The sequence below is a fragment of the Cloeon dipterum genome, chromosome 2 (genome assembly GCF_949628265.1).
Source record: "Cloeon dipterum chromosome 2, ieCloDipt1.1, whole genome shotgun sequence".
Taxonomy (NCBI): domain Eukaryota; kingdom Metazoa; phylum Arthropoda; class Insecta; order Ephemeroptera; family Baetidae; genus Cloeon; species Cloeon dipterum.
In genome coordinates, this window is record NC_088787.1 from 19,951,101 (window position 1) to 19,975,281 (window position 24,181).

At 40.2% G+C, this 24,181-nt stretch overlaps 1 protein-coding gene across 5 annotated transcripts in view; it reads left to right on the plus strand.

The window, feature by feature from the left end:
- The window catches only part of axo (axotactin), a 42,458-nt gene that overhangs the window by 12,204 nt on the left and 6,073 nt on the right, over positions 1-24,181 (plus strand). The window contains exons 2-31 of one of the 5 annotated variants that reach the window (XM_065477554.1): positions 12,218-12,468; positions 12,769-12,945; positions 13,438-13,648; positions 13,707-13,891; positions 14,689-14,859; positions 15,053-15,221; positions 15,390-15,505; positions 15,670-15,776; positions 16,130-16,255; positions 16,308-16,500; positions 16,558-16,856; positions 16,914-17,145; positions 17,197-17,427; positions 17,561-17,730; positions 17,781-17,912; positions 17,966-18,068; positions 18,259-18,450; positions 18,512-18,685; positions 18,737-18,962; positions 19,539-19,702; positions 20,418-20,453; positions 20,601-21,220; positions 21,282-21,484; positions 21,789-21,955; positions 22,014-22,268; positions 22,720-22,907; positions 22,960-23,071; positions 23,125-23,303; positions 23,363-23,489; positions 23,832-23,893. In XM_065477554.1, the coding sequence (XP_065333626.1) occupies positions 12,225-12,468; positions 12,769-12,945; positions 13,438-13,648; positions 13,707-13,891; positions 14,689-14,859; positions 15,053-15,221; positions 15,390-15,505; positions 15,670-15,776; positions 16,130-16,255; positions 16,308-16,500; positions 16,558-16,856; positions 16,914-17,145; positions 17,197-17,427; positions 17,561-17,730; positions 17,781-17,912; positions 17,966-18,068; positions 18,259-18,450; positions 18,512-18,685; positions 18,737-18,962; positions 19,539-19,702; positions 20,418-20,453; positions 20,601-21,220; positions 21,282-21,484; positions 21,789-21,955; positions 22,014-22,268; positions 22,720-22,907; positions 22,960-23,071; positions 23,125-23,303; positions 23,363-23,489; positions 23,832-23,893 (5,571 nt within the window). In that variant the 5' untranslated portion in view covers positions 12,218-12,224. Of the gene's footprint in view, positions 1-12,217; positions 12,469-12,768; positions 12,946-13,437; positions 13,649-13,706; positions 13,892-14,688; positions 14,860-15,052; positions 15,222-15,389; positions 15,506-15,669; positions 15,777-16,129; positions 16,256-16,307; positions 16,857-16,913; positions 17,146-17,196; positions 17,428-17,560; positions 17,731-17,780; positions 17,913-17,965; positions 18,069-18,258; positions 18,451-18,511; positions 18,686-18,736; positions 18,963-19,538; positions 19,787-20,417; positions 20,454-20,600; positions 21,221-21,281; positions 21,485-21,788; positions 21,956-22,013; positions 22,269-22,719; positions 22,908-22,959; positions 23,072-23,124; positions 23,304-23,362; positions 23,490-23,831; positions 23,894-24,181 lie in introns of all 5 variants that reach the window. The other 4 variants (XM_065477555.1, XM_065477553.1, XM_065477557.1 and 1 more) reach the window with 4 other exon arrangements.

Below are 24,181 nucleotides of genomic sequence, written 5' to 3' on the forward strand. Positions count from 1 at the left end.
TGAAATAAACATTCTCTCTTTGGAACAGAAGGTTTATTTCCCTGCAGATGCAAAATTCAGCATAAATTAATGTATCCCGTCGTAAAAACGAGCTTTGAAGTCAAGTCGACCTTGCGAAAGAAGCAGGACAAAAATGCTGATCGCGGTTTAATGAAGTGCTGGTAGCAATAATCATAAACATCTCGCGCCTCCGCTTTGAAACCGCGCTCGCCTCACATCTGCCTCCCATTTCGCCCATCCTCTACTCTAAATGCATATTTCCATTTCTGTAATTGGATTGAGACACTGCAGTGGCTCCAAAGTGACTTTTATAGGCCTAGACTGGTCGTTGTTTGTCGAGTAGTGTGATCCAATTTGGATTATGTGTGTGCTGCCGCCGAATATAACTCTTCACCAGAGGCGGCGAAATGCAAAAGGTCAGCTCTCGAGAGAAGGGTAAACAAGCGCGCCACGATTAGATAATTCGCGGTAGCCAAAATTTCCAATTAGCCAGGTTTAGATTAGAACCAACATGCTCTAAGTGAATGGTAGAGCATCAGAATTTGCAAATTAAATGAAAGTCGCGGTTTTAGTTTTAATTGTTATAATAAAAATTAAGAATTTTGAGACAATTCTACTAGGGGAGAAATTACAAAATCAAGTTGTGCTTTAAATTCCTCTTTCCAAATAAAATCGAATGAACACGAAGTTCTTGGACATCGGTCAAAGACAAATGTCATTTGTCTAAATTTTCTGAAAAATTTAGATGTTTTCATGACTTTTGATTATTGCGGAGAGTTTTAAAACTCTAAAAGTAATCGCAAACGTCACCAGTCACCTTGTTCACTTTCATTTTCAATAAACTTAAAAAATGTCATTCTATTGAATTTCTTAATGTAGAAAAAAGGAGAACACATACCATGAGACCTTTAGCTTTGACCGATGGCCCTAAACTTAATGTTTTTATCAGATTGATCACATTTGGCAAGAGGATCGACACTGTTTTTATTTTTTAATAAAATGCATCGCCAGGTCAGGACAAATTGCGCTCTCCACTTTTTAAAGTGAATTTCTGTAAAACGTGAAATCATTTTGAATAATTCAATTATTCTAATACATGAATATTAAAAAAAAACGAAAAAATAAGGCATTTGAGTATAAGGCTTTTCCGTTCAGAGCAGAATAAAGCAAATCGGGTCCTTCAGCTACTATATATACTCCTCTTTTCCTTTCTCGAGGGTTCTTCGGCACGGCTGTCGAGTCCCCTATTGGTCCTCTGAATAAAATATATACGCAGGGTCCATTTGAGCAGATGCATCTCGAGTGCACAATATATGATAGGCGACGCTCAATAATTCAGGAGCGTCCTGCTCTCAAGCCGCCCCGGCGCACAAGACAAAAAAATAACGTGCTGCTTAATTGGGAAAATTCCTCCATATCGTCCCGTGCGGCAGCTGCTGTCGCTCTCTCCCGCATTGATGGATTTCGAAAACAAGACTTTGAGTGCTCTTAGTGTCTAAATTGAGTTTGCCGCTGACTATTTATTGACAACAAACAAATTGACTCTATCAAAATAAAAGCAGGCGACCGCATGCTCGATATCCAGCGCCAGATGTGTGTCGATCACGCCCGAATTTATTTTTACACTTAACGCTCTCCTGCTGATGTTGACGGCGTCAATGTGACACTACTAATTGGTAAAGTCGCCTTGTGAAGTCCTCAAGAGACTGACACATTTTAATACATTAGTTTTTGAATCAAGCGAAAAATCAGCTAAGGCATGGGAAACATGTTACGTTGATGTTACTGTTGAATTTGTGCGCATGTCGTGTTTTTGCCAAATTTGAAATTCGCAAAAACTCACCACTGTTTTTTTTTGCGTGAATAAGGCAGCCGGGAAACCGTACCATTTTTCAGGTTTCCACATTCCACGTTCTTCAGAATTTGATCTACCAAAAATTCATATTTTAAATTTAGCAGGAGCTATGATAAATATCACCAAAATTAAAAAAAAAATAAAATAAAAGATACGAGTATTGCCCAATATCTACTGTATTTTGATGAGATAATTAAATTTTTAATTTTTCTAATAAGTGAAACAAAATTGCGTAAATTTCTGTGTTTTTTTTTGCGATTCAAAAAGGTGGCTGAAGGGAAAGGCACCCTAAAACCCCTGAATCGAGTGGCTGTATTTATATGAAGTGTGGTTTTCATATCGCATTTAACCATTTCTAAAACTGTGATACAACCACTGTATTTTTATGTGAAGCGACCAATGTGAATTTTTGAACACCTCTAGTATTTATTTTTGATACATGTCTGATACAAGACTCTCGCGTTTAACAACTTATTCATACATATTTCATTATTAAATTAGTGATTCTAACAACAATAAATATATTCAGAAAAGTTATTCAGCGGCGTACAGTTTGCAAGGGTGTGTTTTCCCATTATTTGGTATAAATTGAAAGGCATTGAACGGAGAAAAAGGGAGCAAATGCAATTACATCATCAGAGCGGCATCTGGCGGGTGCGGCGGCGAAAGGGGTAGCTGCGCGAATTGGCAATTGGCGAAACTGCGAGCGCACGAGGGGGTGCGTGGCTGCAGTGCCGATTTGAGCGAGCAGCGAGCGGCACATTCCGTGAAGCGCCGTAGTAGTGTTGGGGTGGTCTGGTCTGGTCTGCCTTTGCCGTGCTGTGCTGTGCGTCACACACACACACACGACCGCGCGTATCGATCGGCGCCGAGTTGCCAGGCGAGACGCCGCCGCCGTCGCTTCACGAATCCGCGACACCCTTTGTTGGATGATGGTGAGAACCGCCCCCCGAACGGGTGCTTCCTTTCCAGCACGATCTGTTGAGTTTGCTTTAATAGCCGCGTGATTTTTCAATGTGCCACCTCCGCAAGATTCCTTTGGCTGGAGCACGTGACTAATCGCGCCCCGATGGAGATTAATTTGCATTTTTAAACTGGTTCGTTTCCTTCTGACGGATGCGTGCCACTTTGTGCCGCCGCTTTTCACCCAAATATGCTCGCGACATGCCATTTTTGCCGCTTGAATTGTGTCTTTTCAGGCTTTTTAGGGGCCTGTAAAATATCTCAATTAATTATTACCTTCGTACCAATCTCATAATTTGAGTTGAATTTTTTTAACTTGATGAATTTTAAAAATTTCATGATTTTGTGATTCACGCTCCAAAATAATTATGTCCCAAATCATTATGTTAAACCAACAATAGCTGTTTAATTCAGCTTGTCTGTTAAATAGGTAATGAAATAATTAAATTAATTACATTTTAGTGACAAATAATACAAAATTTCCAACAGCTTCATAAATTGCACTTCAAATTTATGACAAACCAAAATAACTTTTTTAAATAAACTGCGGATTGTTTGGCATAAGGTGTAAAAGACAATTTAAATATGCAAAATAATTGAAAAATCCATACTAATTATGCATAATTTTTATAATTTAATTCAAAATGTTGTCTATTTTAGGCAACATGATAAAACATTAACGTTACTTATGTGCATACATCTGTAAGACGCACCACCTAAAAGCGAGCTCGTTTCTCCGAATCGAGCAATAATTATTTTCGTGTCAACCTGTTATAAAGCAAGCGTAATTAGTGTCCGTAAAGCGGCCTTTCTCTCTCTGGAATAATTATGGCAGTGTCAAATTAGCTCTCTCGGCACTCCGCCACTCACACTTGGCATGTGTGCACACACAGTGAAGTTCAGACACGGTCGTCGTCACTCTTCGCAAAAAGTCTCCGCTACAGTCGTTGTTTGAGGTTTGAGCAAAGACTTCCTGTTGCGAGCAGACAACCCCTGACATTGACATTTCAACAACATATCAAAACAAATTTATGAAATTTACAGGTTTGATTAAAAATGACGTGCGTTATTTGTAATAAATCGAGGCCAGCAGTTCCTGACCCCTGCCAACTTTGATATTTGTTGCCAAACGAATTGGCACACATTTAATTCATTTGGTTTTTAGAAAAGAAAATGAATTCGCGGGAAACACTGCCAATGTCTGCTCTAGAGGCGAAAAAGGCAGTTGCAAGGGGTAGCAAAAAAATGGCGAAATTGAAGCACTGGCTCGTCTGGCACCAGCCAAGCGGTCTAATTCGACTAAAACAACTCTCGAGAGTCTGCTGCAGAGAGGTTTGTGTTGAGATGAGTGCACACGCGCGCGCGGGTATACAATATCACAAAAGACCGGCGTCTGCTCTCTCTCGTCAATGAGATTACATCGCGCGGGCGCCGCAACCGCCGCTTGCCAAAACCAAAATACACCTCCTTGCGGCCGCGGCCGGCTCATTACCTTTCCACCGTAGCTGAATATTAGCACCTCAAGCGGCCGCAACCCTGCCATTAATCAGCCCAATTAATCTGCTTGCATAAGCGAAAACCGCAGCGCTCGCTGCATGTGCAAGTGAATTTCGATTTGACCTGGTTAGCCGCTTTGTTGCGGACATGCCTCAAAGCGAATCTCGAGATGTGCAAGTGAATGAAAAGAAAGAATGCTTAGAGCACATTTTCCAGCCCTAGAAAAAGCGCTCTAAATCTAATTAAAATTGAACGTGATTAATTTAAAAACTAGACAAGCAAGTAGATTGAAATGTCGGATGTTTTATTAATTTGTTAATAGATGAGAAATACAAAAATCTGGATAAAATAAGAAACTAATTGTGTCGTGAAAAAATTGACTCTTGCGACTTTTGCTTAGTATTTATTTTAATTTGTGTCTAAGCACAAAAACGAGCGAGATAATATTACTGTTCAATTTTAAAATTTGCGATCAATCTAACCAAAAAAGGTCTTATGTTTTAGACATTTTTTATATAACAATATTTTAATAGCACAGCATTTCTTTTTTCTTTGTTCAGCTTTAGAAGGAAATTAAAATTTAAAATGTCAACAAACAACGTTGGAAGCTTTCTCCAAAAATAGCTGACCGGACCCAAATTTTTTTTCACATCCGCGTTGCATCGTAAAGTGCCCATTAAAAAGCCGATCAATATGCACCCGTTCGAAGAGGCGTTCGTTCTCTTTGAAAAGGTCGTTAAACAGCTGACCACCACCGAGACTGTCTTGCTCTCTCTGGCGCAAATGAATTTTTTATGATGGTGAGACGCCGCGGTACCCTAGCAAGAGAGCGAGCAAGCGAGCGTGAGAGTGATTTCCAAGTTGACAATTTGTTTGACGCACTCGGCCGCTTTTATAGTCTGTTTACTTTTTCAACTTGCATATTGAAGTAGTGCCAGCGAGACGTGAATGTCCAACAGTAGATAAAAATTTCACGAGAAGTTTCCAGTGCGAATTTTTTCTCAGACTGAAATTTTTATCTATTCTGTCTGTAATATGTAGATTTGAAATGTTTTTTCTTTATAAAACAGTCGGTTTCTTATTTATGAATTGATTCAAATAATTTTTTGACTAGACTCTGAACTGTGATTAATCCAGACCAATGGTTTACGAATAAAATAAAACGTTCAACAAGTCGTTTCAGTATCTATTTCGGGGATCTTTAATTCCATCTCTAAACAAATAAAAATTAAATACCGTCTGGTCATCAAGATAAACTGCCACTTTTGAATTCCGATTTGACTTCTTCTCATCCGTCCGGGCGTGCTAAAACAACGGGCCGATAATGCCAAGTCGAGATTCCACTGCGTGCGGTGTTTCTGTATTTAAAAGCTGACGCGGTCACATGCTCTTTCTCTCTAGAACTAAATGTCAGCTCAGCATGGGACTTGCTCTCTTTTTCTAATGGACTTATTTTCGTCGGCGCACGCGACAACTCGGCGCGCAAATTTCGCACAAAATAAGTAAGTGTGAATTTTAGTCACGGCGTTTTGCCTCGTTACTCGATGAAAAAGGACAGCTGTCGCGCACGTTTTGTGCTCTTTCATTGAATTGTACACACATACACACTAGTAAACGGAATGCCTCAAGTGCCGAAGCCCTACACAACAGCGCTGTAGATTTGTTTTTGCCAGGAGCATGTAAGCCGTCTTGTTTGCACATGTACTATTGATATTTCAAACAAAGGGGACGTTTCTTTTCAGCATTTACAAGCCCGTTCAGATAGAATTGCGGTTTTTCCGATTTTTTTTTTTTTTATGAGAAAATGTTTTATTCTAGAAGAATTTTCTATTTTTATTTGAAGGATCGCCTGTTTAATAATGAATTATGAAACGAATTATCTCCCTGAGAACAAAATTGTTTGCTACTGTTGCCAAGAGCGTTTTCCTTCGTAAGTGTGAATTCATATTTTAATTTTGAAATAAATTATTACATCATTTTCCTCAGCTCATCTCGAGTCACTTTCATTTTTCACTCATCACGTGGGCGGGTCCATGCATATTTTTATTTGTATACTCTGGAAAGAGCGAGCCGAGCGATTTTGACTCATTAACTCATGCGTCTGGTCTAATTTTAGCTGACGTGTGTCCGCTGCAATCCTCTCTCGTTTTTTGTGCACAAACGCGTGTTTCCAATTCGGTGGCCGGATCTCCCGCTTCGAGAGAGCAGATCACTGCAAGTAATTCCAAGCGGTCTGTTTGTAATAATCGCGTCAACACACTTCCGCCCAGCGAAGATTAAAACTAGCACTCATTGCTCATTCTTCCGCACACACGCCGACAATAGTGGGTGGTTCCCGAGGGCTGCCATAGAACCAAATTTTCAATGATTAAATATATCATTTCTTGTTAAATGTGTTAAACGTTACAGTTTGAATTTTGGTTTTTCCTGAGAAGCAGTTTAAATTTTGGAAAAACAGTAAAATTTATAAACTGATGCTTGGAAAATTCAAAAGTTATCACTTTTATTATTTATCTGAGAAATATAATGAATGCCCACAATGAATCGAATTTATAAATAAAAACCACAATTTGGCCGGAAAAGGATGGGGTCTGGCAACCGCAGCAGCTTCAATTAATTTGTCTGCGACACACAGGACATGATTTTCAATAGTATATTGTTCGCTGCTGCGGCAGCGGAGGCAGCAGACAGTCTGCCGACTGCTCATTTATCAGTGCGCCGCGTATCGCTATTATTCTTATGTCATCGGGATGAAATCATCGCCGTCGTCGCTTTTTATGCTGATTGTGTTTGCTCGAATTAATCTTGCCGGGGGCGAAAGGTCTGCTTCTCTGGTCCTCAATGTGCCGATAACAGTAATGACCGCGGAGATTAGTGCTTGACCATTTCTCTTAATGGGTCTCAATCTGGCCCACTTATGAAAAGTCCAAAGACACTTTCACGATTTTTTGTGTAGCTTTAAAAAAAGATTGTTAACTAAATTTAAGATTTTTAATTTATTTAAACAGTCGAAAATTGGATTTTTACCACACATAATATTTAAAATTAACTTTCGGCTTCTTTTCAAATGATTTTCCAGGGAAAAAACATGTTAGAAATTTCAAACACTCTAGTTTTCCATGCTCGCAAGCCGCGAGTGCATTTTCCCTCTCGTCCTCCCGTGAATATCTAATTTTCCGCTCTTGAAAGCGTTTCGCGGTGAATATTTCAGGAGCACGGCGCGCCAAGGGCGAAAAAAAGCACTCTTGAAAGCAAAGTGTGAAAAGAAGGAGTCGCGCGCCGCGCAAAGGGCATTTCGCTGTTTAACGCGAACTCATTGCACGTGTATCCTGTGTGTATATGTGCATAGGAAGGCGCGTGATAATTTGAAAAGTGCGTCACCTAGACCAGGCTCGGCATAAAAGCAGTCTTTTCAAGCCGCTCTCACCGTGCCGAAAAATGTTTACTTTCCGGTTATCGCGCGCGCCGCGCGCCGTAATTTTATGTGCAACTATTTGCTCCTTCTCGCGCTCGTGCAATGTAACCGGCACGAGATAAGCAGAGGATAATAATTAAATTATGCAGCCCAGGCACCACAAACCCACGCGAAAGCTCAAATATAATATTGCTCTTGACGGAATGCCCAAGAAAACATATTTTCGCTGTTTTTATGCAGGGTTTGACAATTTCGCAATGCGTTAAAATGAACCGCTGGAAAAACTCGCTAATTTGGGGGTTTTCCACATTTTAGAGTTATTTCGAATTTTACCTCCGAAAATAGCTATGTTTTTCTCCAAAATTTTCTCCAAAATAGACAGAGCGTATAAGAATTTGACATTTTGTAATAAATAATTTTTTTCCGAGAGATCAGTGGCACTAGAATTTTTTAATTAATGCATTTGCGATCCAATATTAAAAATACATTTGTATTTGATACTTTTATAAGCCAAGATTAAGTGAAAAATGTATATTTTCAGAGGCCGCGTCGTAATAATAAATAATTTGTCAACCAAACTTCATTGTTCTCAGATCAATTGGCTCATTTATATATCATAATAAATAAATTATTTAAAAATATAAGAATAATTAATGTACCCAGATTTATCTACTAATTATTTTTACTTGTACCTTTGGGAAGGCAATTCATGTCTCAGCAAAATCATTTTAACCTAATCCCAATTTTGATTTTTTTTTCAGTAAGAAAATAATGAAAGTTTTACTTTACATTTATTTGAATTTATATAAATCATATATTTTTATCTAATCGATTTTAACTTAACACATTTCTTGGTCGTCGCACATACATAAGCATTCTCTGCTTGTTTGAGTCGCTCATTAGGATTGCCGACAGGCAGGTTGATTGTCTCTAAACTCCGTTTCAATAATAAGTTCATTAGCAATCCGATCAGTGGGCGCGATAAGCACTTGGAGGGCGGCTAAATTATTCACGCAGTGTACGCTCACTCTTCGCACATGTTTCAAATGCAAACAGACATAACGAGAAAGGTTCGAGATGCATCAACGGGGAGTGCATGGAAAATGAGGAATGGCCTGAGTGCACGCACAGCAGCTCGCATTCTCACCACAAGAAGCGTCGAGAATTGGATTTAAAAATTTTCATTTTGAAGGAAGAGCATTATTTATCATTCAATCTGAAAAATCATGATTTTCCAAAGCATCTCGGTTTTGATTCCAATTTTTGTATGAATTATAAAGGATTTAATAAACGTTACATTAAGAAAAACTAGACATCAAGGAAGGTCATAAACTTAATTAATCGTTTAGTGTTACGTACAATCAAAATATTCTTTAGTGAAACAACGTCAAAAAATTATTTGAACGAATTTTAAAATTATATGAAACGCAATTTTACATTAAATATTGCACTCCTAATTTTTCTCTTATAATTAGTTTAAAAAGTAAAAGTGAATTTCGAGAGCATATATATTGATTCCTTTTTGAGAATATAGAATCTTATTATTATGAAACTTTTTTAGAACTAGCCTTGTTACGATTTTTTTTAAGAGATTTAGACTTAACCGATTATTTTCCATTCTGATTTTAAAAAAAGACGGCAAGGAAAGCTTACAGACATCTCCGGTTTCGGCATTAAGGGACGAAATCGAGCAGAACACTCACATGCTTCTAGGCCGAAGCGTGACGCGGGACATATTGTCGGTCGGGGTGCTCGAAATTAAGTATATGCGCGAGCAGAGAGGTGTACCGAACGCGGGGGGCATGTTTGTTTGCCTCCTCGAGCGACCTCATCTCTGCACTTCAAAAGAGCACGGCGGTTTTCGCCCGTGTCGAGTGCATGTCGAGGCTGCTGCCCGGTCGAGTGCCACCGCGAGGCTGCTTATTGGAACCCCGTACTGCAGGCAGCAGATGAAGATGAAGATGAACACACACGTTATGACAATGAATGGGGAAAACAGCTCAAGGGGATGCGGTGATGGAAAACGGCTGCCCAGAGTATTTTTATGCTCTTCCCGATAGTTTGCTGCCAGCAATTCAAACTTCTTTATTTTCACTTGTGTCTCAAGTAAGCCTTGGATTTTGTCCAAAAAATAGCTTGGAGGAAAGTTCTGGAATTTCAATACATCATGGAAAATTATTTCGATTAAAAAATTGGAACGAAATAACTTGTTCCTCTGTACGTCTTCAATCTATAGTTTTCGAATCATCCATCATTTCCCAGCTTGAAATCCTACCGCATCCACATCTTAAAAAAGTCTCTAAATCGTTTTTGGTCTCGAATTACGGCGCGTTTAGTTGCTGCAAGCGCATGCATCTCGATCTCAAATTGCTGGGGCGACGTCTACTGCCTTTTAGAATTTGGACCATGAGCAGCAACGCGACTATGACGGACGAGCACAACGCATAAATTATCAGTCAACACCATGTGGCGCTAATTAACTACTGAATATATGGCCAGCGCTTTTCGGAAGCCCACGATGAAGAAATAAAATTACGCTTGTGCACAGGGACCTACTCGATTACCACCGCACATCTGACTCATAAAGTGACTGCAAGTTTTTGTGGCCACGAAGAGTTCTGTTTTAAATAAGTTAAATTAAAGATGTTTGTAGATCTGTTCAACTGATTTGTATTAATTGAAAATGCTACAACATTCACCTACAATTCTTGGCTTGTTTTATAAAAAAATTGACTTAGAATGAATGAAAAATAAGGACGATGCTCTTTTTTAAAATTATTTTTTATATAATTTCAATACGGCTGATAAGGGCTGTGAAATTTACACGAATGAAATTTTTCATATCTCCACCCAGGTAATTTTGGTGTTGATTTTGTCCAATTTTGTTTATTCATAAAAACAATCAAGATAATTAATTTTAGATGGTTTAGTATAGACTACCTGTCACAGGATTTTCTAAAAATCTTCCTTTGACCAACTTATTCATAAAACATTAACCACCTAATTAAAACGACAGTTTTTTTAGGAGCAAATAATATTGAATTTTTCGAAAAAAAGCTGAACCGTTTAAAACCATTGAAAATGAAACGTTAAAGATTCACGGCCCCACAGGTGATTGAATAGTTTGGTGCAGATACTATTCATATCATCTTCGATCTGCGGTTTGTTGCCAGTAGCACTTCAAAAGTACCGCGAGTTATTTTTTCCCTGCGAGGTGATTTCTAAAAATAAGCTTCGTCTTATCATGCGTGGCTCATACACGGCGGCGAAATGATTTTCCGGGTGCCGCGTGTGAAATGACAATGAGAGCTTTATCAGCGGCTCCAGATTAAAAAGCACATCACGCGTGGTGTGTGTTTGGAAGGCGAAGAAAGAAATAAAAAAGAAGAAGCGGCGGCGTAGGGAGAAGAGAAGATTCCTCATCTGCGGGCCACGCCTGCATTATCTCCATACCTGTGCAGTCGGCCCATAAATAAAAATTCTAATCCCGGCCGAGTCAACACAACAATGGGCCCAGATTAAGGAAAGCAAAGGCTGCTTCTCGAGCCTACCATTTTTCACGGGCTATTCCACCCGCCGCCGCTTTAAATTTGTCATCGTTTATACAGCAGCAGCGGCATCGGAATTACGATTCGGGAGAGCGAGCCTAGCACCTGCGTCTCGGCTGACGGGAATTTTTATTAGGTGCTGCAAGACGCGGTTCGTATAATTTCGTATTATACGCGCAGTCTGTAATTATTTTGTAAGCGGCCAATTATCGCCGATTGTGTGCCGCTGATTAAGCGCTCGCCCGTCGTAATTGCAAGGTCAGCGAAAGTGTATTTTTCGGGTTTGACCCATTTTTTACGCCATGTGCTACAGATCTCAGACAACAAATAATAACTTGCGACAGAATGATTTCTATCTTTTGATCTTCCACTTTTTTAATTTAAGGAATAATTTTTCTTAATTGATTACGAATTAGTGTATTTATTCAGCTATTTAGGAGAGGGGTGTGCACTTTTTATATATCTGATGGTTAGAATCTAAAATTCGGTGATATATATGTTTTATTTTGGAGATTATTATCAAAAACAGTGTGCCAACTAAATCTCGGGTTCCAAGCGTCGCATTTAATAAAAATTGAGGCAAAGAGCCATTCCAGATTGTGATACAACTGTCCTAATTTTTGCGCACTAAAATACGGCAATATTAATATTAAAAAATGTCAATATACTATATTCATTTTCAAATTTGAGTTCCATTTCGGCAATTCGATTTTAGTGACCTATACTACACTTCGAGGTCAACAAAAATATTTTAATTAGCTTTTGCTATTTATAAAATTCAACATGTGGAGAAACTCTGCACTTAAGTTAACTCTTGGCTGCTCTACAAAGAGCAGAAAATAAAATCCAACTCCCAATTGTCCTGGAAAGCAATCTTCAAAGAGCGCAATTGTGTCTTGCATAACATTTTAAAGAAATCGATGTGCGGACTTGTTGCAGTAGCTGAATGGCGAGGATGGGGTGGGACGAGCTGCCGCCTGCCCGCGAACACTCCCTTGCAAAGAGAAGAAGAAGCCGAGCGGCGCCCGGCGATATGGCCAGCAGCGCCAGTGATATCAGACTGCACACATTTAGCTTAGTTCCGTTCGTCACGCTTTCGACTGCTTTCCTAATTTTCGCCGCCTGTGTCGGCCCAACTTCGAGTGAGCCTTTGGCCGCTGTGCCACAACCCTTCAAAGCCTCAGAAGAAGGTACGTTGCGTTTTTATAATTTTACTTTGACCTTATTATATAGGATAGTTGTGTCTACAAAGAAAATCTAATTTAAATTAAACGTTCAATATGTAGGGTTATGTAATTATAATTCACTAATTTTAAATAGTTCTTATCAACTATTGTTAATTAAAGTTGTATAATTTAACTTCGCAAAGCGAACCAATTTTTTAAGAAAGAAATTGGAATTTTTGTTTTTAAACATGTATGAAATAATTTTTGTATTTCTCATTTTTAGCAAATTTTAATTCGCCCCCTTTCCTATGATTTTCCACACAGGTTTATCAAAGTGCAATCAGGCGAGAGCAGTCGGCGGGTGCAGCTCGTGGATTTCCAAGTGGTATTACGACTCGCAGAAGGAACTGTGCGACGTATTCCAGTTTAGCGGCTGCGATGGCAACGACAACCGTTTCAACTCGCAGGCCGAATGCGAATATCACTGTCTCACCGGCGACCGTAAGCTGCCCCTCACTTTACTTTGTTCCGCTTTTCTGCGACTCGACGAAATGTGTAATCGCCTAAGTGGTCGGCTGCGTGCGTCTCGGCTCGAGAGGCCGCAGCTTCGAAATGAGGCTAGACTCCCTCAAGAGACCTTTGTTCTAGGCTCTAACGAAAAAAGGAAGGACGTGAAAGAGCTTTCAGATATGCAAATAAGAAGCTCTTTGCACGCAAAGTCAAGACGGAAAAAATTTGAGATGGGAATGAATGATTGTTACAAAAAGTGGGAATTAAAATAATGAAATCTGGTCTTCCATTCTTTTCATGAGCAATAAAAGAAAAAAATATTAGATTTTTGAGTAAATCAATTCCTTGGATCTACATGATTTCTAACAATAAGTATGAATATATATAAATATATATATATTTTTAAATTTACACAAATTAATTTTTGATTTCATTTATACTTTGATATTACATTATTTTTTCAATTTGGATTTGTCTCTTTAGATACGCTACCACCGTACATGACGCGGTTGGACGGGCACAGGGGTGAAAGCAACCTTTTAGAGGGTGCATCAGGCGCGTCTGCAGGGGAAGATTCGACCAACGAGATTCCTGAAGACTTGCTGGCGCTGCCGGGCTCCGAGAGCCAGACTTTCACGTTCGCCACGCCAAACTCGTTTATCCAGATTGACAACATCCCTACCTTCCAGCTCAGGTACAAAATCCCCTTAATTTTTTATCGGGGTGGATTTTAACTAATCCGATTGCGTCAGGCTGACGCGGCAGCTGGACCTCAAGTTCCGCACCAAGCTGCCTCACGGGATTCTCGCCTACCACGGCGTCAAGGACAGGCCGGCCGACTTGCCGCCCTACGCGCTCTACGTTCTCGTTGAAAGGGGGAAGCTGAAGGTGGTGCACGTCATTGGGGAGAACGCCACCTCGCTCACAGTAGGAAAAGGTGAGACCTCCTTGCACTGAATCATTTGTGTTCAACGCATCTTTTGTTTTTCCTGCGGATAATCTTATACTGTTGCATTTGATTTATTTTTTGTCGTTTTAAAATGACATAGTTTTACTGTTAAATTGGCAATTCTTATGCCTGTTGTCCTTTTTCATCTGTTAACTTTAATTTTTCAGAATACACCATTTTAAAATTGAGATTATGATTATTTTTATTTTTAGTTCAATAGTGTGAGAAGTTTTGCACTGATACCTAAACCAATTTAGATTTGGCAATTTTTAATTATTTACTATTCGTGTAAGTTTGTTGAATGTTAGATAATTCCTTTTCGAACTATGAGCAATTATAATAGGGGTACCACAATTGAGAGTGATGATTTATAGAAAAAAGTTATTGGCAGGTGATTAATTTGCAAGATTGATCTCAAGATCTTTATATGCATTTTGATAATTAATATATTATATTTGTTTGATTTGTAAATAATTGAAAAAGTGTACGTGCTAAAAATATTAAATCTCGTTTCAAAATATAAATTACTAAAATTAAAAAAATATAAATAAGTTTGAATGTTACATACAATACAATAGTCATTTTAATTAAAAATAAAAAAAAACTTTGATACAACTGACTTTGTACATTGCAATTTAAACTTATCGAACATTACTTCTTCCGGTCACCTGCAGTCGTGGTTCAAAATCGAACCATTTCTGTCTGCTGCAGGTGTTAATGAGCGAGTGTCACTGCTGCTCTCCTCATTAATAATCGTGGCTCGTGCTTTTCATGCATCGTTTTAGGACTGAACAGAGACAAGTGGCACTCGGTGATGGTGCGGGTAAACGTAGAGACTGGTGTTCTGCTTGCTACCTTGGACGGCGAGGTGAGGATGACCGAGATCATCGGACTGGGAAACGGAGACATCGCGTACGGCGTCAGCACTGACATTCAATCGGTCGTGTCTGTCGGAGGTAAACACTCAGTTTGAATACAAATACAATCACGAAGAGGTTCTACTGACTAAACTGACACCAGGAATTAGTGCGAGATGATTTAGTAAAAAAAAACAATCAAAATGAATTATTTTTAATGTTCACCAATTTTTATTTTATTTCAAAAATCAAAATGAAAAAATTAAGAATGTTTTATCTGTTCAACTTGAAGGTTTGAGTCCTGAAGAAAAACTACACGGAGTCAAGTATATAATCGGCTCATTTGTTGGCTGTATCAAGGACATCTCGTTGGAGTCCGGCGAGGATGCTGCCTACTTGGCAAGGGTGTCTCCTCTCGTAGCAACAAAGTTCGAGCACATCACGCATGGCTGTCAGGATAAGTTAGTTTTATTTTTTTAAATTCCATTGATTGATATTTAAAATGCGTGAGAATTCGAGTTTTTATTATTGGTAGCACGCAACAAATCTATCCGAATCGTCTGTTTAATATTCTGTAATGATTAGAGAGGTAATTAATCATCCGCGCATTATTTGTGGAATTTTCTCAGGTGTCTCGCCAAGCACAATTTGTGTTTCGAAGGCAGCCAGTGCATCAACCACTACAGTCACTACACTTGCGACTGCTTCGGCACGCAATACGAGGGCGAGCATTGCGACGTCTACAGTGAGTTGCTTTTCCCATATCGACCGCGCGCTCATGAATTTCAAACGCTCCCCTGCTACTATAGAATTAAATATTAAAATATTACGAAAGTCGCTTGAGCGGAGGAGAGCCGCGTGAATTACTCTCTTACAGCTTCTCTAATAAAATAATCAACGCGATTCCAGCGGCCACCGTGCTGACCATGAGGGGCTACTCGTACATGTCCTACAGGGTCTATGACTGGAAGGATCGCGTGCACGCCTCAGAGAACAGAATCAGCGTTATTTTTAAAGTAATTGAAATTTGATGCTAAGTGTTAATCGATACGGTAAACTAGGAAGATATTTTTTTCTGGTTATCAAGTAGAAATTTTTTCAAATTTCGGTATATCTGCCCCCCATTAAATCATCCTAGGGGAAATATTTTCATCTTTAACCCCTGTTTTCCTTTTATCATCCTATAATTTCTTAAAGTTCCTTAAAAATTTTAAAATAAAAATCTTTGATAGTATTTTTTAATCTTCCACCTTGAATGTAGAAAGAAACAAAACGTTCAAAATAATTAATTTTTTTAATCTTAAACACGCTATTTTCTAGAAAAATTAAAGTTAATGGAAAAATGCACGGTAAATTTTTATCACTCCAGACGCATTTTGATGATTCGACGCTGTTCTACGCCAGCGGCGAGTCGCACAAGCACCACCACCTGTCCATCTCCATTATGAATGATTCGGTGGTGATTGAACTGGACCTCGGTTCGTCTCCGATCAAGGTTGGCATCAAATTGATAGAAAACTAGATACTGAATCAATTGCTGTATTTAGGTCCGGATGGGCGAAAAGTACTCAGTGACCCGTGGCCACTGGCACAACGTCACCGTCGTGCAAAAGGGTGCCAAGGTCAAGTTCACTTTGGACCACGAGATGATCGAGGAGGAGGTGCCCGGCGACCATCACCACCTCTACTTGGACCCTGAAATCTGCCTTGGAGGTGGCTCGAGACCCAACAGCAGACAAGGTATGCAACCGGCGCAGCATCGAGTCTTGTATTCTCTGATTTCCTTATTCTCGGCAGCTGGCTCGAAGAACAATTTCGTGGGGAGTTTGAAGTACGCGTACTTCAACGACGTGAACCTGCTGTACGAACTGGCGAAGGGCAACGCCAGGGCACGCTACGTGTCGCTGTTCAAGCCTGACTTCAAGGAGGAGGAGGTGGGTATCCTGCCGCTCACCTTCCCCTTCCCGGCGTCGCACGTGCTCTGGAACCTGCAGAGCAAGCACCACCTGAACGTGCACTTCTACTACAAGTCCAGCAAGGGCATGGCTGTGCTCGCCTCAGGCAACGTCACGGCGCCCGCCCCGGGCTTCTGGGAGGTACTGCCGTCAAGTGAAATAAGTGGTTGCTGAAGTGCTTAAATAATGATTTCGCAGCTGAGGGTGGTCAACGAGGAGGTGCGCTTCGAGCTGGTCGCCGGAGAAAACGAGACGCAAACCGTCGCAGTGACCTTCGACCCCAGGGGCAGCTGGCACCGCGTCGGCCTCATCTTCAAGGACGGCTCCGTTGATCTGGACGTAAATTACAAGTTCCATCGGAAGCAGGATATCGGGGCTCTTGAGTTTGACGACAAAATCATGCTGGCAAGCAGCTACCGACGCAACACTGGTGAAATAAATTTAAAAACCATTTGAAATTTGGGAATATATTTTTTTTTAGGATTGGTCGGCTGCTTGAGGGAAATTTCAGTAGACAACGTGAAACTGGAGCCACGCGCAGTAGTGCGGAGCGACAGAGCTTTTGGACAGGTGTCCATGGATAACTGCCAGTTGGTCGACCCCTGCTCGCGGCCTGATGCCTGCAAACACGGCGGTCGGTGCGCTGTCACGAACGACAAAGTCACCTGCGACTGCAAAGACACCGGCTACACCGGCAAGAACTGTCATTTTGGTAAGTAGAAAAATAATTATTAAATAACTTCTACATGAACGAAACATATTTTTTGCTTGTTTCATCAGTTCTGTGAAGCAATTATAAATAATTGGTTCATCGAAATATGAAAAACTGGAAATTCTAATTCCAGCCGAGTTCAGGAGAACGTGCGAGGAGTTGGCGTTGTTGGGCTACACGAAACCCGACGTTTACTTGATTGACATCGATGGCAATGGAATTTTCCCGCCAGCGCACGTAAAGTGCGAGTTCAAAGAGGACGAGACCAAAACTATCATAGAACATAATCTTCCCAGCCAAGTGGTAGGTTTGAGTTGGTTTTAAAAATTCTGAAATTCTAAATCCAATCTCAGGATGTGAGGGGCCGTCAGTTTGGAAATTTCAAGTACAATATCAAATACCGCGAATTCTCGCCAGAGATGATCCAGGAGCTGGTTTCGCACTCCCTCTACTGCTCGCAAACAATCAAGTACGACTGCTACAAGGTGCTAAATTTCTAAATGTGCCTCCAGGGTTAGAGTAACAATTAATTTCGCAGGCACCTCTGGAATTGCACGCGGCAACATGGTTCAAATCGTCAGCTGACACAGACATTATCGACTACTTGGGCACAATGTCACCAGGGGTTTGTCCTTGCAAAGGTAACGCACCCCCTAAGAAAGTCTTAACACTCCTTTGGTTAGCTATATTATTAATTATAACATTTAGTTAATTATAACTATTTAATGAAAAACTTCCGCTTATAAATACAGTAAAAAATAGTTCAAATACATTTCTCAGGCTCCTATTGTGCCTTTTTTATTTCATTACCGTAAGTTTCTTTTTTTCCAGTTAACAACAGTTGCGATGGTGGCAACGACTGCAACTGCGACTCCAAACACTCCAAGTGGCTGTCGGACGAAGGCGTTTTCACTCGGCCTAAGAGTCTTGGCATCACCGAAATGTACTTCATGCAGCAGGCGGAACTGGATGCCGAAGGCCAGGGCAGAATCACCCTGGGCCCTCTGGAGTGCGTCGAAGCGAGTAATGCTCAAGTCCATAAATCTCTAAATTCGGGCTTTAATAAAGAAACAAATAATTTCAGACACACAAAAGTACGTGGTGACATTCACTTCAACACAGTCGTACATCGAGGTACCTGGATGGCGCACTGGTGACCTGGCGTTCAGCTTCAGGACGACTGGCGAAAGGGCAATTCTGTTGCACCAGCCGCCGATCAGAGCCAAGCAACCTGCTTTCACCGTCATTCTGTCAAATGGTAAGAACTGCTTTCCATTTGATTAAAAATTTCAAGTTTAAAATTTCACAGAAAATGAGCTGCTGTTCAAATTCACCCTGGAAGGTGGCTCGGAGCGGGAAATGAAGATCACGTCGGACAGAAAACTGAACGGCGGCGACTGGCAGAAGATCTGGATCGACTACAACGAGCACCACGTGCGTTTCATGATCAACACCAGGGTCGAAATGGTCGACCTGAAGCCAGGAGAGCAGTTTGGACCCTTCGGAGGCTCCATGTTCGTTGGCGGCGCGCCTGAGTAAGTCCTTCATTGTGTAGATTTTAAATATTATTGACGGAAGGTATGCAACCGGCACGTCACAACAGTGGAGCCGGTTGCATACTTTTCTATTCCTAGTTTATCGTCCTCACAAGATACTTTTTATTTATTTAAAGAAACTTTCGAACGCTAGAATGTCACGATAGCTTAAAATGCACTGTAAATATTGTTTCACTATTTAAAGTTAATATTATTCAAGTGAGATGGGCTAATTCTTTATTTACATAAGTCTAAGAAAATATGGTATATAGAATTACCAATCACATCAACACATCAGCTGTTATGTTTGTTGTTAGTCTTAAAAAGGTTTGAAATGCTATGAAAGCTATGAATACTTTTTAGATTAATCTTATTATGGAATTTATGTATTTAGTAATTAATGATTTTATTAAGCGTAATATGCATGCAACAATATAAAACTATAATATTAAATTATAATTAATCAATTTTTACAAAATTTTGATGCTTCTCACAATGTCAAATTACTTTTATCATAATTGTTTATTTTACAACGTTAAAAATGACTCAGTTTTTTAATGAGAATAAAATTAACAGCGAATTATTGAGCGATGCAGAAGTGAGAGACGGTTTGGTGGGCTGCTTCCGTGGCTTGGTGGTCAACGACGAGATCCTCGACATCTACGCGTACATCTCGGTGCACCTGTCAGCCATCATCAAAGACTGCAAGCCCAGCTGCGACCCCAACCCCTGCAAGAATGGTGCGTTGTGTAAGGAGGGGTGGAGTTCATATGTGTGTCAGTGTCAGAACCCTTGGGCTCACTTGGGTGACCACTGCGAGCAAGGTAAGCAATAGCACTTTATTTTTGCATTTTCACTCGCTCTCTATTATCTCTTGGCATTAATTATTTCTGACGTTCTGGACAAAAGCTGGAAGTATTAGATATCTAAAATCGGCTTCTTGGAGCTTAAACCAAAGCATTTTGTTGGCAGGATCTTTGTATCATTTTCTGTAAATTCCGATTGGTGCAGAGATCGACTGGCAGATAAGTGGATAAAATTCACTGTTTTGATGTACTTCTTATTGTGTTATGATTCGACACAAACAGTGAGAGAATGCCATTTCATTTACGTTTTTATTTGCAATGTAGCTGTTCACAATTAAAGCTATCCTAATTTAGTAACTTAAAATTGACAGCGTGCCCTAAATTATATTAAGCATGATACGTAGATCGTAGCAGCATGGACACATTAATTAAAAATGATAGAATTCCCTATCAGAAATTTAGTTAAATCGCACAGCAAATTCCATTTGGCATGGTTAATGCTGTAAATTAGCTTTAAATGTAATTATTTTTGTCCCGAATTCGGTCAGCAGAGTCGGGCAGAAATGAAACAGTGAGTTGGTGGTAGAAAATACCAGAGCGCCGTAAAAATAATTTGTCTAATTTACTCTCCTTTTATTACTTCACAAAGCAGACAATGGGACTCTCATTGTTGAAGAACAAGGAGGTACATGAATACCCCCTTTTTAGAAAGCATTAGAATTCAGAAAACCCTCCATCAGCTTTCACGTGCCGCTCGCAAACTCTCTCTCATCGGCTAGCTTAATTTAAATTTAAATCATCGCAAAAATTAAGATTCTTGTAAATTCCGCAGACATCAACGAGGAAGGTCTGACCTTCCGCTCGGAGGACGCGTTCATCCAGTCGGTGACCCTGGCGACGAACGCCAATCTGATGGAGAAGCTTGTTCGCATTTTAACGGAGAACGTGCTGATCAACATCCGGACGCACCAGAAACGCGCCCTCATCCTGCACGCACACGACAACAACAACAACTTCATCAAGCTGCAGCTAGAGGAGGACACCATTGTCTTCTCCTTCAATTCGGGCAATAAGATCGAAGTGCTCAGGGCCAAGCACGAGGGCTTGAGCCGCGGGCAGCCGGTGCAGATCGCCGTGATCAGGGGCGACGGCTCGACCAGCCTGCACGTTGACGAGGCCACCGACTCAGTCGTGGCGCCACTGCACATTCTCAAGAACTACACAAACAAACCGTGGATCAACCCTGAGCTGGAGACCCTGGTGCCGCAGCGCCCGCTCGCTCCACCCACGGGCTACTTCGTCCTCTCGGTCGCCGGCTTTGATCCCGAAGGCTTCAGGTCGCAGGCTAACCCTATTCCGGGCTTTATCGGCTGCCTCAGGGGCTTCAGGGTCGGTGACATCGACTACCTCAGCCTGCTCAAAACCACCGGTGAACGTGAAAATAAAGAAATGGTTGTTTTTCGTAATTTAGTAGTTTTAATTTGTATATTAACTTTTTTACGTTGCTCCACAGATCAGTGAGGGTTGCAACATGAAATGCGATCAGACGCCGTGCCAGCACGAGGGCTACTGCACTGAGGATTTTGTAAAGAACGAGGCCATTTGCGATTGCTCTCACTCCTCCTACTCAGGTCCCACCTGCGCTGAGGAGAAGGGAGCTCACTTTTCGGGACACTCATATCTCAAAATAGTGCTTGGAGAACAAAGTCCGGCTAGGTACCTGCAAACATTTTTTTTATTTTTTTTTAATGAAAAGGAAGGATCATGACAGCTCTAACAATAAAAAACAAATTATACCTTGCGTAATTTTTACAAAGTTGATTTTAATCTTAAAATAAGTATAACGATGAATAACCTGAAATATAAATTTTTTTCTCAAACCCATAGATACACATTAAATACTGAATTAAAAATCTGAACGAAAAACTTAAATTAGAAAAAGAAAGAAAATAACCGAGTAAATTTTGTTAAAATATTTTAAATTTAAACATGGATTTTAAATAAACAATACTAATTGCAGGTCCTTGAAAGTCCAGTTTGCCTTCTCCACATTCGAAGCAAACTCGGCGATACTGCTCCTGTACAACAGCTTGGAGGACGCGTATTTTCTTGCTGCGCTGGACGAAAGGGGAAAGCTGGAAATCGAGGACCAGAAGAGCAACGGTTCCAACGTAAAGACCGATCTGGGTGAGTCAACAAACTTGCATACTTTTGAAAACACCCTCATTTGAAATTTAATATCAAGGAACCGGATTTGCTGACGGAAAGAGGCACTCTGTTTTGTATGTGAGAGACGAGGATGGCAAGGTCACGTTGTTGGTTGACAGGAAAATCGCGCAGGTGTCCGTGACGGACCAGATCAATGATGACTACGGTGACGCCGTCATCTCCAAGCGGTCCATTCCGACGACCGACGTCTTCCTTGGCGGCTTCAGCAAGAGCGACTCGATTCTCCTGGACAGAATCGGCTCGTTTAACAACTACACCGGCTGCCTCAGCAGTAAGCATTGATTTTAATATCAGTGTTGGGTTGGGAGCATAAAAGACGCACGGCTTTTTCCCGTGAGTCTAATTTGCTTTTGGTACCTAAATATGCACGAATCACTCAAGTTGAAGCCACTTTTAAATCCGTTAAAACCCGCAAATAACTGTGGAATATATTTCTTACTAAAATATTAATGCATTTTGCCAGGCTAACTATTTGATTTTGATCTTAAAGCTTTTTTTTAAAAGGCAATTAAAACGACGACAAAGAATTGCAATACCGAAATTGTAATATTATTAGCAAAAATTTCGCTATGGGAAAAATGGCTAAAAATCGTCTAAAGCTACTATTTCAAAAGTCAAAACCGTCATAAAATAGTCGTGTGTTTCTTCAATAAACCATAAAGAATCATAACCCTTAAAAATGCCAGAATGTATTCAAATTTGAACGCTCAATTCTCGTTTAGACGTGGCCGTGGAGGTCGCTGGCGAGGTTTCCCGACCGCTAGAAGAGTACATGGGCTTCTCGCGTAATAAAACGGAGACGGTAGTGCCTTTCAATTCAGCCGGCATCAAGTCGGGATACTGCGCTAAATTCGCGGTCGCCGAGAAGTCGGCACCAAACTTGCTGCCGACGCTGACCAACGTTAGCATGGTATTTGAATTTGTTTCTTTAAGTAAAAAGGTTTTAATGAATTTTTTCGCAGCTTGCCACCGACCGTGAGTGGAAGGACAAGGCGTGGGTGGAGGACCCGCCCAGCAGGATTCCCTACCAAATTACTCACAAAATCAAAGTCAAGGAAACAGACAATACTAATAGTGAGTTACAGATTGTAATTTAAGCCAGAGATACACATTTAAATCCGTTTCAGCAATTCTGATCGTGCTGGCGTCGATATTTGTAATCATCGTGATTGGCTGCATCATTGAGTTGATCAGAAACAACCTCGCGTATAAACGCAGACAGCGCCAGGAGGACGAGATGTGGATGCCGCCAAAATACACAGAATCGGTCCTCAATCCGCCGGTCAAGATAATCGGCTTCAAAAATGTAAGATTAAATTTAAAATAAATCAAAGTGAGAGATTTAAATTTAAAAAATGCTTCTAGCACGACGGAGCGCAGAACGGCACTGAACTGCAACCACTGACGAAGAGTGACGGTATCGATTCTAACCACACTTCGCCACCAAACGGTTCTCCACCACAGAAGAAGGTGGAAAATGTCATTAAAAATGGTAATTGATATTTTTACGTGATCTTCAAAATTTTACCTTTTACCATTCACTGAAAAAATTATATTTTCTACTAGCTGTTTAAAACTGATTTATCCTGCATAATGAATTCACGTATATTTTTAAACCTATACTATTAATTTATTTTTTAATTATACATGACAAGGAACAAAATATCAAATTGAAAACCTTAAAATACTTCAAATATCAACGCTCTAAAATAGAAAACGTGTTTGTAAACTTAACAGAGAAAAGGAAAATCCCTCAATCCCTCATTTTTCAATTTAAAAATATAATCAAAATATTTATTAATAATTAGTTATTTATGACCGATTTGAATTACAGACAATTCTGACGCTGAGCTTAAATGGGAGCCACAGGGCGAAGGTGCTGAGCTTCTAGGCGAGGTACGAAGTCTTTCTATCTTGGAATTGGAATAATAGATTTTATATATTATCGGCATTTTGTGTTCCAATGAGCAAATCTCTGAAATGTTACGAAAAATCCACGTTTCTCCTAACTATGACGTTTAAAAATATTTGTAATATTCTTTGCTACATTTGTGTCATACATGTACAATTATTTATGATGAATTTAATAATTAGGATCCCATTAGAATAATAGAATAGCATCAAACGATTTAAAAATCCTAAATTAAGTTTATGATGTTTCAGTTGTTAAAAAATATTTTTATG